The 17,080-nt window shown below is 45.0% G+C and overlaps 1 protein-coding gene and 1 long non-coding RNA gene across 5 annotated transcripts in view; one reads left to right on the top strand and one right to left on the bottom strand.

Moving 5' to 3' along the window:
• Positions 1-2,283, top strand: part of LOC307212788 — a 103,855-nt gene extending 101,572 nt beyond the window's left edge. Inside the window, exon 2 of the long non-coding RNA XR_013837217.1 lies at positions 1,074-2,283. This is a non-coding gene — a long non-coding RNA (uncharacterized lncRNA). The remainder of the gene's footprint in view (positions 1-1,073) is intronic.
• On the bottom strand, positions 1,609-16,798 carry NHLRC3 (NHL repeat containing 3). Of its 4 annotated transcripts, none has more exons than XM_079970014.1 (8): positions 16,636-16,792; positions 12,475-12,582; positions 11,663-11,809; positions 9,277-9,427; positions 7,669-7,869; positions 6,011-6,102; positions 4,801-4,913; positions 1,609-2,629 (listed from the first exon to the last, which is right to left on the bottom strand). In XM_079970014.1, exons 1-8 carry the CDS (start codon positions 16,753-16,755, stop codon positions 2,401-2,403), a joined length of 1,161 nt encoding a protein of 386 aa, XP_079826140.1. In that variant the 5' UTR covers positions 16,756-16,792; the 3' UTR covers positions 1,609-2,400. The 4 variants fall into 4 exon arrangements, with proteins under 4 accessions (XP_079826140.1, XP_079826143.1, XP_079826142.1 ...); XM_079970015.1 differs by lacking the exon at positions 1,609-2,629 and adding an exon at positions 2,650-3,850 and having other exon boundaries at positions 16,636-16,794; XM_079970017.1 differs by lacking the exon at positions 12,475-12,582 and having other exon boundaries at positions 16,648-16,798.
• Positions 16,799-17,080: the final 282 nt, after the last annotated feature.

Genomic DNA, 17,080 nt, shown 5'->3' with positions numbered 1-17,080 from the left:
TCTCTTTGACATCTGGTGGGAGGGCGTTCCACAGGGCGGGCGCCACTACTGAGAAGGCCCTCTGCCTGGTTCCCTGTAACGGCTTCTCGCAGCGAGGGAACCGCCAGAAGGTGAAGGTGGAGGTGGAGACGTTCCTTCAGGTCTACTGGACCGAAGCCGTTTAGGGCTTTAAAGGTCAGCACCAACACTCTGAATTGTGCTCGGAAACGTACTTGGAGCCAGTGTAGGTCTTTCAAGACCGGTGTTATATGGTCTCAATGAGGAATGCTGCATCTTTAACACAGATAAAATGACCTGACCCCAGCTTTCTCTCCTCCTTCCACCGTTCCCAGGACATAGTTGTTCCCGAGTTTCTGCCCTCGTCCCAGACACTTCAGGGAAAAGAAGTGGCAAGTAAGCAGGACCTTACCTGCTTACAGATGCATGTGACCAGCAAGTGGCCAGAGCCACTATCTATGGGAATGTGCAGTCAACAGCTTATAGAGGCAAAGCTAGAGTTCCCCCAAGGAGCATCGCTGCCCACTCCATCAAGGGGCAGCCACTATACTGCAGTCCACAGAAGTGCATCCCTTATAGAGGCAAAGCTAGAGTTCCCCCAAGGAGCATCGCTGCCCACTCCATCAAGGGGCAGCCACTATACTGCAGTCCACAGAAGTGCATCCCTTATAGAGGCAAAGCTAGAGTTCCCCCAAGGAGCATCGCTGCCCACTCCATCAAGGGGCAGCCACTATACTGCGGTCCACAGAAGTGCATCCCTAGAGAAGGATTCCCTTCCACATTGACACTAAAGATGAACAAATATGCCTCTGCCAATGCAGCCTTTGGATGGAGTAGCATAAGTCCGTACCCGCTCAGGATGAACGGGGTAGTGTAGCAAGCAGCTCCACCCAGATCAGACCTTAAAGCTCCTTGGCTCTCGTTCCTCTGATCAGGCTAGAACAGGAACTCCCAGAGACCTCCCTCATTCTCTCTGTTACGTTAAGTTCCTCAATGTCTGGGGCCAGTTCAGTCCTACTGTAACAGAACCGTTCTCAGTATTGTTAATACTGGGTGTTGGATCGGTTGCAAGGAAGTTAGTTCCCCTTCCTGATGCTCAGCACAACCAAATCATGTCAATTGGTGCTAACTCTACCTCCAGGCGGAATTAACTTTTTCCTGCATGCACCACTCTCTGCTGACCGGAAGAACACTTCACGGTAAGTCCAACTTGCTCTGTTAAATGTAGGGGCAACATTAGCCGATAGGGTTGAGGGCAGTCCACAGGCTCAGGCAACCAATGCAGAGGTTAAACTGAAGTTCCATATACACACTTGCTATCAATCCCACTTTTTCTGCCATATAATTGAAGTGGGCCTAAGGCAGAAAAGGGGGGGGGACAAGGTGGTGCAGTCAAATCTCTGTTCTCCAGTTAATATATGCATTCACATAACCTTTTGAGGAATAGCCTTTAGGTGGGACACCAAAGACTTTGAATAGAGGATGAAGCAGCCCTTAAAACGCAGAGGAGCCTCTTCAAATGTTTACTGCACCAGTCTGAACTGGGTGCTTTACAAATAATAAAAAACAATTCCAGGAAAATGGAAGAAAGGTATTTTTAGATTCTGCAAATTTCGTAAGTAATAATAATAATTTTTTATTTATATCCCACCCTCCCTGGCCAAAACCGGGCTCACACAACAAAGAATACACGCAAAAGTGGGAATGTAAAGAATACCCCAAACAGTAAGAGTAGTCACAACATGACAGTTTGCTTTAGGAGTAAACAAACTTGAATTTCTTGGTCATTCACAAAGCTTCAGAAGTCCCAAGAGAGTCTTAAAAGATACCACTCTGGTGGAAAGCTAATTGAGGCTCCCTAGAGAAGAGCATTGCTAAAAGACCTTGCATTTTCATACTTGGAGGAGACATTTCCTGAGATAAGCATAGCCAAGACTGTTTTGCAGCACAGTCATTTTATAGGATCTTCCCATACAGACTAGACCAGCCTCTTTTTCTACATTCACAGGAAAGAAGCAATCAGGCTCCTTAGCTGAGATAATCTGCCACAAATAAACGGAAAATTCTGACTCCATGAAGAAGTAATTTTTCCTAATCATGAGATGATTCATGGAAGCTGCATTAAACTAGTATTTCTAGCAGTTTGTGTGGCGTTAAATTTACTCTTGAATGATTTAAAATTAGCAGTGCTGGTGACACTGACTTAAAAAACAAACAAGTCTATAAAAACCAGCTAACACAAAAATTGCCACCACTTAAAATCCCTGAGATAGGCACAGAAAGTGAAACAAATGTGTACTTCAAATGAACAAAGTTAATCCAAAAGTTCTTGTGTTACACAGCCGACAGCAATCCAACAGAGGAAATATTCTGGAAGTCCCTTGTGCCATGTAAAAGATGCTGTCAGTATAAAGGCACATACTTCTGTACTTGCTGGGCTCCAATCTCTGCTACATAAATTGCTCCAGTTTTCTTGCTGACATCCACAAGATGGGGCTTAACTTCGCTTGCAAGCTGAATTGTGTCCATCACAACACAGTCCTCAATTGATCCTACTGGTGGGGCAGCCAAGATTGACACCCTGTCAATATTTATATGCGTGACGATCATATACCTTTGATCTGGAGTTAATCTACAGGAGGAAGGCAGGGAGAGAGAGAGAAGGGGAGAGAGAGACTATTTAAAGAGAATCCTCTAAATCCTATTTAAAATCCTGCAGTATGAACATAATACACTTTTGCTCACATTTGGGGGGGGTTACCTTCTGTTTGCACATCCCTCATGCCACCTGAAAAGTTGATCTGGGAGTCTCCTGATAATCCCAAATTCATCCTATTGGTGTCATCTGGAGGATTTTGTGACCCTTCTAAGCCAGTTTTTGGCCAGGGATGCAGGGTTCAGACAGAATGGGAAACTGTAGTTTGTGAAGTGCATCAGCATATTTTTTCTTGAAAACCTATTAAGACTTATTTTTTTTATAGAAAGGGGGGGGGACTGTCATAATCCCACCCTCCATGAATGGCAGCCCCTTCCACTCATCAGGTTCTTTGGCACTAAACTCAAATCTCAACATTCTTAGTTAACAACAGAAAATGTTTTTGCACAACCTGCAAGACAAGACTTTTACACAAGAGACTAGATGGGCACAATCCACCATTAATCAGAATTCATTAGACCCGCAGTCATTTCTATGAACACATATCCCAATGAATGAAAGGAAAAGACCACACATGTGAGAGCCTCATTCCTCTATTTCCAAAGTAGCGTGGAATTACCCCCTGGGGAAGCAGCTTCCACACAGCTGCGAGTGCAAGTGAACAGAACCAATATTATGCTTGTGTGGGGTAAAATTGGAACGGCTGCAAACTGTTCAAATATGGTGGAAATGCCCAATGAGAAGGATCTAAAGGTGCCCTTCTTTTCACGGAAGGAGTCCTTCAGTTCGCAGAAAGGCCTTTGAGCAATTGGGGAGGACATTCCTTTTCTCATAAGCCTTAATCAATCTATGGCCTTTTAAACTGTGGGGGCCACTGTTTTCGTTCGTTCTATGGTATGTATTTTTGTGGTTTTTGTATTGTATTTTGTGGTTTTTATATGGTATGGATTTTTGTGGTTTGAAACTGCCCAGTGATCCTTGGATGAAGGGTGGTACAGAAATTTAATAAATGATAAGAATGATTTTTCACGTATTCCTCATCTTGCACGTAGCTACCCCCCTGCACAAATGCCAGCAACCACTCCTTTGCAGAGTAGATTTCCAAGGGGTACTGTGAAAATCACTTTTCCTCTTCTATTTGCAGATGCCAAGAGCTGCTTCTTCTTGAGCAGAATTCCACTTACAGAATTGCTGGATCTGATCCAAATAGAAGTCAGGCACCCATTAGAAAGCCTAATTGAAGGCTTTGGCAGCCGAATCAAGCTTTTGCATGCCATAACCCTTCCGATAATAAAAGGGCCGCAAAAAAGGCAACATCTACCATCTGTCTAGCATCTGATATTCGTACAAAGTTATGGAAATACAACATGCAAAATTATTTGGATGGATGCACTAATGAGCCACCTCTCCTCTTTCGAGCCAGATGGATACATTAAGGAAAGCCAGTGTAAAAGTTATATGGCACCACCAAACATACTGGCATTTTCATCTCACTGTTTGGCAGAGATATATCTTCAGTGAACACAGTAGCTCAAACACTGGTACACCCACTATGCCACGTAAAATGGCTCTAACACTGGCACTGGAGCTCTTCATCACCTTACAAACAAAGGAGTTCTCCATAATCAACATGAGCCCTGCTCAGTTGAAAAGTCTCCCCTTCCACCCACCGCCCAGATTTGCATGCAAGCTACAGATACTAGTGAGTGATGTATGGAAGTGAGAGCTGGACCATAAAGAAGGCTGATCGCCGAAGAATTGATGTTTTTGAATTATGGTGTGGAGGAGACTCTTGAGAGTCCCATGGACTGCAAGAAGATCAAACCTCTCCATTCTGAAGGAAATCAACCCTGAGTGCTCACTGGAATGACAGATCATGAAGCTGAGGCTCCAATACTTTGGCCACCTCATGAGAAGAGAAGACTCCCTGGAAAAGACCCTGATGTTGGGAAAGATGGAGGGCACAAGGAGAAGGGGACGACAGAGGACGAGATGGTTGGACAGTGTTCTCGAAGCTACAAGCATGAATTTGACCAAACTGTGGGAGGCAGTGGAAGACAGGACGGCCTGGCGTGCTCTGGACCAAGGGGTCACGAAGAGTCAGACACGACTAAATGACTAAACAACAACAACAACAGATACTATACCTGACAGAGGAAGGGCCATCTTGTGTAAAGCAGCTATTCCAACAGCCCAACCATTCTCCGGTGGTTTTCTGAAAAGCCTGGATTCTCCAGTTGGCTCTGTCAGCAACCCATACCTACTGAAAATACAAAATATGTTCATAGCCATTTTTAAATACTACCTCAACGATCCTGCATATGCTCTATGATGCTTAATATCACATGAAATGGGGATCTACATGTTGGCATTCTGAGCAGGCTGGTATAGGATCTCGCCAACATTACTGAACTCTCTTTAGGGAAGAATACATACCTGCAGCAAAGCATGTGCTCTTTAATCCTAGCTTCCTGCTAAACATACTTATATGTTGTGGCTTTTGATTGCGGTTGGAAGAAGAACAGCAAACCACTAATGTGGGTCTGCAGGTAATATTAAGCCAAGCCTCGTGGTTTGTTTCTCCCAGAGGCAGGCAGAGCTTGTTCATAGTAAGCCAACGTTTGTTTCAGATTATTTGTTTCTAAGTTTAGAAAACAAAGGAAAATCACAGACGTGTTTTCCTTCTACATGAAAAATGCAAGTTTTTCAGTTAAAACGTTGGTCCAGTACATCTCTACAATACTAACATGGAATCGGGGGAAATGCAGAAAATACTTCACAAAACAGCGCCCTAAAATCCATACCTGGGCTTGTTTCGATTAATGTCTGCAGGAGACATTGTGGATATTTAAGGTATAATTAGAAAAATCTTAATAATTATTCATAAAGGAAACAGCTTATAAGAAGTAAATAAGGATGCCAGAAACAGGATAAAGGAAGTCTTTTATTTGGTTGTTTGTATTGTTGTATATTATGCTTGTTGTTTGTTATGTTTGTGTCTGATGGGGGTGGATTTCTGTGTTGGTGGGTGGGTTGTGTTATGTTGTAAATAAAATTTCCAATAAAAATTTATTAAAAAAAAATACTAACATGGAATCACTCGTTTCTTGGTTTAATTAAAACTCACTGATGAAAAATAGCATGGAATGTTTCATTCACAGGCAAGGAAGGGGCGGGGGAGAGAAACACGCCATAAAAGATTGGAGAAAGCCCAAAAACTTTAAAGCACCAGCCCTCAACACTTCCTTGAAAGCTGCAAGTAAATTACTGGATGTTTAAATTCAAGTGAGAAAATTTCAAGCCCTGGTTATGATGGCAATTTATAAAACTATATTACAGCGATCACGGCTACTTTACCCGTCCGACAGCATCCACCGTTACACTGTGTGGGATATTGAACTGTGCAGTGCCAGAACCATTTTCTCCATGCAGCCATAGAGTCTTAAAGTCTGCAGGTAGAAAGGAAGCGCCATATATTGCTGTGCATTTTATAATAAAACATCTGCATTACATCAAAATATAAATAAATATTTTTTTATTTATACCGCGCCCTTCCCGGTTTAAAAACCGGGCTCAGGGCGGCTAACAGCAAATATAAAACACTGATTATAATGCAACTTAAAAACAGCACACAATACAGCATAAAATGCAGCATCAATATCAATAAAATTCAAAAATTCAGGGGTCATTTTTTTGGGGGGGGGAAACCCCAGTCAGTAGACATCAAATGATCACCAGGGCTAACTGGCCAAGTTGGTCCTACTAGGGCCAGCAAGGAGGTGTGTGAATAAGAATTTAAATGTGGGGTCCCAGAAAGGGTTTCTTCATAGAAGAGGAAAGGGAAAAGGGAATAGAGGATCAGGCTAATTCAAATTGAAGGCCCTGCGGAAGGAGATCAAGTCCTGCAGGGCCCTAGTCTCATGGGGCACAGAGCATTCCACCAGGTTGGAACCGTCACTGAAAAAGCCCTGGCCCTGGTGGAGGATAGTTTGACTTCCTTAGGGCCCAGGACCTTTAAGCTATTATTATTCATGGACCTTAGGGTCCTCTGCGGGACATACCAGGAGAGACAGGCCCATAAGTACGAGGGTCCGAGGCCGCATAGGGCTTTAAAGGTCAGCTGACAGCTTTCTAATTATTTAGTGATTTCAAAAACAGGGTAACTTTCTGTCCTCTTCCTAAAAACAGAGTGGGGGAACATATTCTAAATATTGTAAAACTTAAAACTATCCAGTAAGGATTTGGGCATTTCCCTACATTTAATAAACAAACAAAAAAACAACCCCAAAAAACACATTTCCTTCTATCACAGTCTGACTGTTGAAGTTCTACCGAAATTTCAAATGCTGCAATTAACAGAGCCCTTAAAGCGTTAAACCCATATGGGAGAGACAAAAGACCTCAAGAAATACAGAAATGATAGCCACATAAATTAGGAGAACACAGCAGAAACAAAAACAAACCACTAGTGCAGGCACTGGGAAATTCCCCACCCCCTGGAGGCTATTTTGACATGTGGGTGGAGACACCTACTTGTCTAGTATGTCATTACGATACCAGCTCACAATTTCAAAAAGGCTGCCCAGCTGACTGGCACTGACGGCAGGCCTTGCTTGGCCCATTTGTGGGTACTGTACCAGCAAACAGACATTTCCCCTCTGCACACTAGTTTTGCAGGCCCACGGAGGAAAATATATCAATTTGCAGGTATGGTTTGGATCCAAACCACACCTGCAAATGGACTTCAAAGGGACTTGCTGTTCAGAAGCCCCACTTGCCAAGGAACAACTGGGAGAGCATTTTAAACTCCCAATTGTTCCTTGGCACCTGTGTCTTTTATGTGCTGCACACCTGACATCACATGTGATGGCAGGTGGGGAGAGCTTGTCGTAAATGGGCTTGGGGGCCAAACAAGATGGGGCTGATTAGGCCTGGTGGCTGGAGGTTCCCTATTGCTGTACATCAAAGCCATTCTGAATGTTGCACATATAGGCCATTCATGTTCATTCACTTACCTGGCGTCAATTTGACCAAGCGGTTGTTCAGTCCTCCATCACCATCTACAATGTAGATGTCCCCGCTTTCCTCCACAAAAATCTCTGCTGGCTGGTCAAACTGCAAGGGATTTGTACCAGAACCTGCTCTACCTGCAGTACCTATGACTTGAAGAAGTTCACCTGAAGGACTATACTGTTTAATGGTGTGTCCATATTCGCCTATATGAAGAAGGAAATAAGACATTTTTCAGTAAGATCACATTTTCTCTGTGAACACCATAATTTTAAAAGGAGTGAGGTTGTGAAGAATTGGGCAAAAACTGGATGGGACATTAACTGGATTTACTGTTCTCCAAGTGTGGAACCTCTGTGATGTGTGCACTGCCCTTGGTCTTCCACCATGAACCTGTTTTTGTTCCTCAGCCTACTGAACGCCCAGGAAGAAACATCTTCCTCCCTTTTTTAATCACCTGAACTCATACAAACTGCAAGATTTGCACAGATGAAGAGCTGTATCTTTTAGGATGATGGCCTGGTGGTCCTGGCGCTTTGTGTGGGCTGTACTGTAGTTAAATTGAACACTCAGTTGGATATCAGGCCCAAGAACATACAAGAGCAAGCTGCTGAAGGAAGGAACTGCAAGGAGAGGAACATGAATGGTCTGGTTATTTCAATCTGTCTTGCTTCACCTTTGTGTCTTAGAATGGACTGTTGTGTTATTTTTTCATGTTTTATATCTTGAGGCAGCATGCAGACAAGTTCTTTTGTGGAAAGGCAGCCTCTAAAATTTACATCTAACTTAAAACATCATAAGCACACTGTCAGGGACTCAGCGGGAGCGCAGGGAGGAGAAGAGATGGAGAGCGAGGGGGAGCAATCCGAGGGCAGCGTAGGAGAATATGACAGCAGCCCGAGAGATTCCATGAGCCTCTCCAGCGAATCGGAAGATTCACAGAAGGGGGCGCCGATGGGCAGGGCAAGGGGCGAGCCAAGGGGGACACCCCAGAAGCAAGGGGCCAGCGGGGACTCCCAGAGCAGCAGTTGGAAATCAGGAACAGCTTCCCCACCAGAGCGCAGTGGGGGGGAGGAGTTCCAGGTGTCAGAGCCCACATATGCACCACCAGCGAGAGAAGATGAGTCAGGGTTGACCACGCCTCCATCGGAGAGCGAGTTAACGGTCAAGAGGAAAGTTGCAAGCTGGGCGCGCGCGCCAAGCTCAAAGGTACAGGCGAGCGGCACAGAAGGTTGCCCGGATAGGGAACCAGGTCCTAAAGCCCGCCGGAAGGAGGGGCAAGAATCGTCAGGGTCAGCGTCAGAGGAGTCCAGGAAAGATGAGACCCTAGCGGGCAGGAGGGCCCAGAGGAGAAAGGAACTTAGGAAGAGGTGGAGCAAGGCGAGGGTCTTAAACTGGTGTGGAAGGGGAGGAGACTCAGACGGGACTTCGCCGGTCTAAGGTCGAGACGTAGAGCTGCACGCTGCGGCTTTAAAATGGAAACTGAATCTCAATAAAGACTTTTGTACATAACTACAGCCTAGCGTTGGTCCTCTGTGAGCTGGGACCTGGAGGCAGCTCTGACACACACTGTTTTGTTTCTAGTGTTATTTAGTAATAATCATTCCACATACCAGTTCCAACATCTGTGATCCACACTGAAGTTGCATTGGGTGTGTTCAGCACAAAGATACCATGAGGCATTTCAATGGAAGCATTCCATGCTTGTAAGAAATAGCCATCCTCAGTATAAACTACAACCTTAGGCACATTTTCATCACCTCTCTGTAAAAGTGTATAAAGATAACAGAGAACCAATCAGATCTTGCAGAATGAAATTCCAGAATTTTTTCAGAACGTTTCCTTATTGCATATACATACATATGCATATACATATACATATATTCTCACAAATCTTATTAGCTCCGCCAAGTATTGTTATGACTGGTTCACATGCAAGGAAAAAGCTGATCAGTGGCTTCCTTTCACTGAATCTTAATGCAGAGGTACAAAAGGATAGTGGATTTTTGTCCTCAGCATAAACAGTGGTACCTCGGGTCAAGTACTTAATTCGTTCCGGAGGTCCGTTCTTAACCTGAAACTGTTCTTAACGTGAAGCACCACTTTAGCTAATGGGGCCTCCTGCTGCTGCCACACCACCGGAGCATGATTTCTGTTCTCATCCTGAAGGAAAGTTCTTAACCCAAGGTACTATTTCTGAGTTAGTGGAGTCTGTAACCTGAAGCGTATGTAACCCAAGGTACCAATGTACTGCAACCAAACAGCTGCCTTTAGCCCCCTCTCAACTGTCACCTAGTAAAAGGCGTTAGTCCATCAGGCTATGTGAATTGCCTCCATCCCAAAGATCATTCTAAGAACTGTAGGAAATGACGCACGAACGTGATTTCTCTCCTCTCCCTCCCCATCTCTTTTTCCTTGTGTGCCATGTATTGTAGATTATAAGCCTAAAGATCATTGTAAAGCCACTGATAGCCTTTTTGACTAAAGAATGGAGTAAAAGTGTTTAACCTAGATGGTCATGGCATAACACAAAAGTGAACAGAGTACAATCACAGTGAAGCTATCCCCATAATCGTACTTCCATACGAGAAAAGGCATAACCTGTTGAAATTCTGCCAGGAAAATAAGACACAAGAAAAGTGCATTAAAGACAAGGGAAAAGAGAAGTTCTTTAGGACCCTATTGCCTGCCCATCGAACAACTCACTCATCAGTTGCAGTTCTGATTTCACTTATTGGCTAAAACCACTGACAGGCAGGAGGAGCCAGGCTTGGTTATTTCACAGAAATCACTTAGACAGTTATCTTCCCATTTTGCTTCAGAGTTTTCTTTTTAAGAGGGCAAGAAACTTACTTTTTTAAAATGAAAGCTCAGAGTCTGGGGCCCCTCCCTGGGGGCACCAATGAAGGCTTTTGCAGGCTAATCTGGTTGGCAATCCCTGATCTAAGATACTGGTGAGGAAAAGATGCTGCGAGTTTTTTTGCTTTTTTAAAAAGCAAGCAAAGAGACAGGATATGCAGGCTAGAAGAGAAGGTTTCTAGGAAGATCAGGGATACGAGAGATCAAGCAGAGTCTGGGTGTGAGAAACTGAGCAAAGAACTGGCAGAAAGGCAGAGGGAAGGGTCTGACAGAAAGCAGCCACCTTATGGGATGGAACTAATGTGCAGCATATAGGCAGGGCAAGTATAGAGGAACTGTGGCACATTTAAAAGCCTTTCTTGATTTTGCAGCCAGATCTACAGAAAAAGGAAAGCTGAACTCTCAGCCTCTGAATCCATTTAGACCAACCAAGCTTTGGGAAACATAATGCCATGAGAATAAAAGCACAGTTCCTAGTACGAAGACACAGCCCAGCATTTCCTACACTGGAAAGAAAATGGTCATTAATGGAGATAGCCTAGTGACTTGCTGATGTCATCTACTTAAAATAATTGTGGCTTTCTTCACTGGTTCTGTTATAATGAACAACCTTAGTCAACCTTAAAGACTGAAAAGTGGAGTGTAAAGGGGAAATGTAGGAAAGGAATGACAACTGGCACCCTATTCTAGCATTAGGCTTCTAAGCTCCAGAGTAAACATGATATGAATGTTAAAATAGCATGCCAAGTTATGGAACTTTTTGAAGAAAAGACGGTATTTTATAGCGAAAGAAGCAACAGCATTCATTTACTCCTTTAGGTAGCTCTTGACACTACCCTTTTTTTTTTTGGACATTTTTTTTCAGTATGGAAAAAGTTCACCCACACTGGAAAAAAGTCATGCGAATGTCTGCTCCTCACAAAGCTCTCCGGAAAGTATGTCTGCTTCCTTACAGATCCACATGCATTCAGCAAGGAAAAATATAAAGAGAAATGTGAACTTTCCTGACATTGAAGGATGAGCCTCCACCCAGTATTCTGTGCAAGAGTTCCTAGTCTGGTTGCTATAAAAACAGGAACTGCTAACAATCGAAGCTACACACTGGACAACTCTGCTGGTCAGAAGAATGTCTTTTCTTACCTGTCCCACGTATACTAATCCACTGACGTCATCCACAGCAACACAAAATGTCTGACCAGTAAAAGGAATCAAAGGCCAGTTTACATCAAGCTTGTAGAGTGGCTTCTCTCTTCTCCAGAGAGGGAAGAAAGTCAACTCACTTAACACCTTAAAAATAAACGGCAAAAGAATTACTGTTAAATGAGCCATCTCCAGAGAGCAGTATTTAACATTTATCCATCACATTTTTTATCTCATCCTTGTTTTAAGCACTGCATGCCTGAGGTTTTCCCATTTTTGGTCTCATTGCAACCCTGTGAGGTAGGCTAGGCTGACAAACAGCGATCAGAGGCACCATGTCCCTGAGCATCATCCCCTGGGGAGTGAGACTGCGCGCATGTGTTGCTTGTAGACTTTTCACAGGCCTATGGTTGGCCACATGTTGGGAAAGATGGAGGGCACAAGGAGAAGGGGGCGACAGAGGACGAGATGGTTGGATAGTGTTTTTGAGGTTACCAGCATGAGTCTGACCAAGCTGCGGGGGGCAGTGGAGGACAGGAGTGCCTGGCGTGCTCTGGTCCATGGGGTCACGAAGAGTCGGACACGACTAAACGACTAAACAACAACAACAAATGCTTGGCCACTGTGGGAAATAGGATGGACTAAACAGGGCACTTGCGTTCTTTGGAGCATGGATAATCATGTCCAGGCTATTGTGGTTAGGAGTGAATTGCAGCTGGCAAACCAGTCAAGCTGGTGAAATGTGCTTTAAGCTACAGAAACCATTTAGGCCTCCAAAGGTGAGGTCAGAAGTAAAACTCCAAACTGCAAACCTCATTGCCATGCATCAACAGAACCTCCATCTTGCCTGGATTGATCTTCAGTTTACTGGCCCTTACCCACTCCATTATTGATTCCAGACATTGGCTCCATAATTTCATCTAAATTTAATGAAGAAGAGAAGCAGAACTGGTCATCACCAATGTACTGATGATGATACCACATCCCAAATCCCTAGATAATTTCATTTACAGGTTTTGCATAGATGGCACCAGTCTAGCTGCCGCATTCTGGATTAGTTGTAGTTTCTGGGTCACCTTCAAAGGTAGCCCCACATAGAGCGCATTGCAGTAGTCCAAGCGGGAGATAACTAGAGCATGCACCACTCTGGCGAGACAGTCTGCGGGCAGATAGGGTCTCATCCTGCGTACCAGGTGGAGCTGGTAGACAGCCGCCCTGGACACAGAATTAACCTGCGCCTCCATGGACAGCTGTGATACGATCCCACACCCCAAATACTTTTCATCCAAGCTGCCTCCCCATTAAAGAAATCATAATCGATTAGGTCACAGGGTTTCCCAAACTTGGGTCTCCAGCTGTTTTTGGACTACAATTCCCATCATCGCTGAGCACTGGTCTTGCTAGCTAGCTTCCTTGCTAGCTTCCTTCCTTCCTTCCTCCTGGGCCGTGTTCAGAAAGTGGTGGTGGGGGACGAGTGTTCAGACCCCTGGGCCCTCACTTGTGGGGTGCCTCAGGGTTCCGTCCTCTCCCCCATGCTTTTTAACATCTATATGAAGCCGCTGGGAGAGATCATCAGGGGGTTTGGACTGGGTGTCCATCAATATGCAGATGATACCCAGCTCTACCTCTCTTTCAAATCAGAACCAGTGAAGGCGGTGAAGGTCCTGTGTGAGTGCCTGGAGGCGGTTGGAGGATGGATGGCGGCTAATGGATTCAGGTTGAATCCTGACAAGACAGAAGTACTGTTTTTGGGGGACAGGAGGCGGGCGGGTGTGGAGGACTCCCTGGTCCTGAATGGGGTGACTGTGCCCCTGAAGGACCAGGTGCGCAGCCTGGGAGTCATTTTGGACTCACAGCTGTCCATGGAGGCGCAGGTCAATTCTGTGTCCAGGGCAGCTGTTTATCAGCTCCATCTGGTACGCAGGCTGAGACCCCATATGCCCACGGACTGCCTTGCCAGAATGGTGCATGCTCTGGTAATCTTCCGCTTGGACTACTGCAATGCGCTCTATGTGGGGCTACCTTTGAAGGTGACCCAGAAACTACAACTAATCCAGAATGCAGCAGCTAGACTGGTGACTGGGGGCGGCTGCCGAGACCACATAACACCGGTCTTGAAAGACCTACGTTTCCGAGCACAATTCAAAGTGTTGGTGGTGACCTTTAAAGCCCTAAACGGCCTCAGCCCAAAATACCTCAAGGAGCGTCTCCACCCCCATCGTTCTGCCTGGACGCTGAGGTCCAGCGCCGAGGGCCTTCTGGCGGTTCCCTCACTGCGAGAGGCCAGGTTACAGGGAACCAGGCAGAGGGCCTTCTCGGTAGTGGCGCCCGCCCTGTGGAATGCCCTCCCATCAGATGTCAAAGCGATAAACAACTACCTGACATTCAGAAGACATCTGAAGGCAGCCCTGTTCAGGGAAGTTTTTAACGTGTGACATTTTAGTGTATTTTAGGTCTCTGTGGAAGCCGCCCAGAGTGGCTGGGGAAACCCAGCCAGATGGGCGGGGTACAAATAATAAATTATATTATTATTATTATTATTATTATTATTATTGCTAAAGATGATGGGAGTTGTAGTCGAAAACAAACCGCCCAGAGTGGCTGGGGAAGCCCAGCCAGATGGGTGGGGTACAAATAATAAATTCTATTATTATTATTATTATTATTATTATTATTATAGCTAGGGATGATGGGAGTTGTAGTCCAAAACAAACCCCCCAGAGTGGCTGGGGAAGCCCAGCCAGATGGGCGGGGTACAAATAATAAATTATATTATTATTATTATTATTATTATTATTATTATTATAGCTAGGGATGATGGGAGTTGTAGTCCAAAACAAACCGCCCAGAGTGGCTGGGGAAGCCCAGCCAGATGGGCGGGGTACAAATAATAAATTCTATTATTATTATTATTATTATTATTATTATTATTATTATTATAGCTAGGGATGATGGGAGTTGTAGTCCAAAACAAACCGCCCAGAGTGGCTGGGGAAGCCCAGCCAGATGAGTGGGGTACAAATAATAAATTCTATTATTATTATTATAGCTAGGGATGATGGGAGTTGTAGTCCAAAACAAACCACCCAGAGTGGCTGGGGAAGCCCAGCCAGATGGGTGGGGTACAAATAATAAATTCTATTATTATTATTATTATTATTATTATTATTATAGCTAGGGATGATGGGAGTTGTAGTCCAAAACAAACCGCCCAGAGTGGCTGGGGAAGCCCAGCCAGATGGGTGGGGTACAAATAATAAATTCTATTATTATTATTATAGCTAGGGATGATGGGAGTTGTAGTCCAAAACAAACCGCCCAGAGTGGCTGGGGAAGCCCAGCCAGATGGGTGGGGTACAAATAATAAATTCTATTATTATTATTATTATTATTACTATAGCTAGGGATGATGGGAGTTGTAGTCCAAAACAAACCCTCCAGAGTGGCTGAGGAAGCCCAGCCAGATGGGTGGGGTACAAATAATAAATTCTATTATTATTATTATTATTATTATTATTATTATTATTATTATAGCTAGGGATGATGGGAGTTGTAGTCCAAAACAAACCGCCCAGAGTGGCTGGGGAAGCCCAGCCAGATGGGTGGGGTACAAATAATAAATTATATTATTATTATTATTATTATTATTATTATAGCTAGGGATGATGGGAGTTGTAGTCCAAAACAAACCGCCCAGAGTGGCTGGGGAAGCCCAGCCAGATGGGTGGGGTACAAATAATAAATTCTATTATTATTATTATTATTATTATTATAGCTAGGGATGATGGGAGTTGTCCAAAACAAACCGCCCAGAGTGGCTGGGGAAGCCCAGCCAGATGGGTGGGGTACAAATAATAAATTCTATTATTATTATTATTATTATTATAGCTAGGGATGATGGGAGTTGTAGTCCAAAACAAACCGCCCAGAGTGGCTGGGGAAGCCCAGCCATTTGAGTGGGGTACAAATAATAAATTCTATTATTATTATTATAGCTAGGGATGATGGGACTTGTAGTCCAAAACAAACCGCCCAGAGTGGCTGGGGAAGCCCAGCCAGATGGGTGGGGTACAAATAATAAATTCTATTATTATTATTATTATTATTATAGCTAGGGATGATGGGAGTTGTAGTCCAAAACAAACCGCCCAGAGTGGCTGGGGAAGCCCAGCCAGATGGGTGGGGTACAAATAATAAATTATATTATTATTATTATTATTATTATTATTATAGCTAGGGATGATGGGAGTTGTAGTCCAAAACAAACCCCCCCAGAGTGGCTGGGGAAGCCCAGCCAGATGGGTGGGGTACAAATAATAAATTATATTATTATTATTATTATTATTATTATTATTATTATAGCTAGGGATGATGGGAGTTGTAGTCCAAAACAAACCGCCCAGAGTGGCTGGGGAAGCCCAGCCAGATGGGTGGGGTACAAATAATAAATTATATTATTATTATTATTATTATAGCTAGGGATGATGGGAGTTGTAGTCCAAAACAAACCGCCCAGAGTGGCTGGGGAAGCCCAGCCAGATGGGTGGGGTACAAATAATAAATTCTATTATTATTATTATTATTATTATTATAGCTAGGGATGGTGGGAGTTGTAGTCCAAAACAAACCGCCCAGAGTGGCTGGGGAAGCCCAGCCAGATGGGTGGGGTACAAATAATAAATTATATTATTATTATTATTATTATTATTATTATTATTATTATTGCTAGGGATGATGGGAGTTGTAGTCCAAAACAACAACAGCTAGACCCAGGTTTGCGAAACCTTGGGTTAGTTCCTCACAGATGTGTGTATATTCACACAGCACACAGCTGTGAAGGGAAAGGTTCGCCCCCCCCCCTCGTCTGGCTCGGACCCCCAAACTCCCTCAGCCTGGCCCACCTCACAGGGCTGTTGTGACCCAAGGGACCCCGCTAAACGCGGCGCGGGAGCGGAGGGCGGGCCGTTCTGTACCTGCCAACCCACCTGCACCTCAGACCCCGCCGTGTACAGGCTGACCAGCAGCACGAGCGAGGCGGCCCCTCCGAGGCCGGCCAAAAGGCGGCAGAGCCGGGGGTAGCGGCGGGCGGCCATCGAGGAGGAGCCTCAGCGGGCGCGAGCCGAGCCGCCGCCGCCCCCCGCCACGAGAGCGAGCGAGCGAGGGAGGGCGCGCGCACGTTCGGGACGGAGCAAAGCTTCTTGGGAGTTGGAGTCCCCCCGTCGTTCGGAGCAAGGCGAAGTGCATGGCGGAGGGACTACAATTCCCATGAAGCCCCGCGGCGCCAGAGAAAGAGAGCGCGCGCCCGTGTGTGGAAAAGCAAACGGGACCCTTGTCGAGAGAGGCAAGGCCGAGTTTTTGAGGGGAGTTTTGTTGTCGCTTGACCCGCCTTAGCTCGAGCAAAGCTTCTTGGGAGTTGGA

This window comes from Podarcis cretensis (assembly GCF_951804945.1).
Source record: "Podarcis cretensis genome assembly, chromosome: 3".
Taxonomy (NCBI): Eukaryota; Metazoa; Chordata; class Lepidosauria; order Squamata; family Lacertidae; genus Podarcis; species Podarcis cretensis.
This window is presented reverse-complemented; position numbering and strand designations above follow the sequence as displayed.

Bases quoted from the DNA above. Each gene is read 5' to 3' on its own strand.
- NHLRC3 (XM_079970014.1), bottom strand. From the start codon at position 16,755: ATGGCCGCCCGCCGCTACCCCCGGCTCTGCCGCCTTTTGGCCGGCCTC. The intron at 9,428-11,662 runs GTAAGAAAAGAC...ACACTTTTACAG, and splicing joins GATTAGTATACGTGGGACAG to AGAGGTGATGAAAATGTGCC. The intron at 7,870-9,276 runs GTATGTGGAATG...TTCTTCATATAG, and splicing joins GATCACAGATGTTGGAACTG to GCGAATATGGACACACCATT.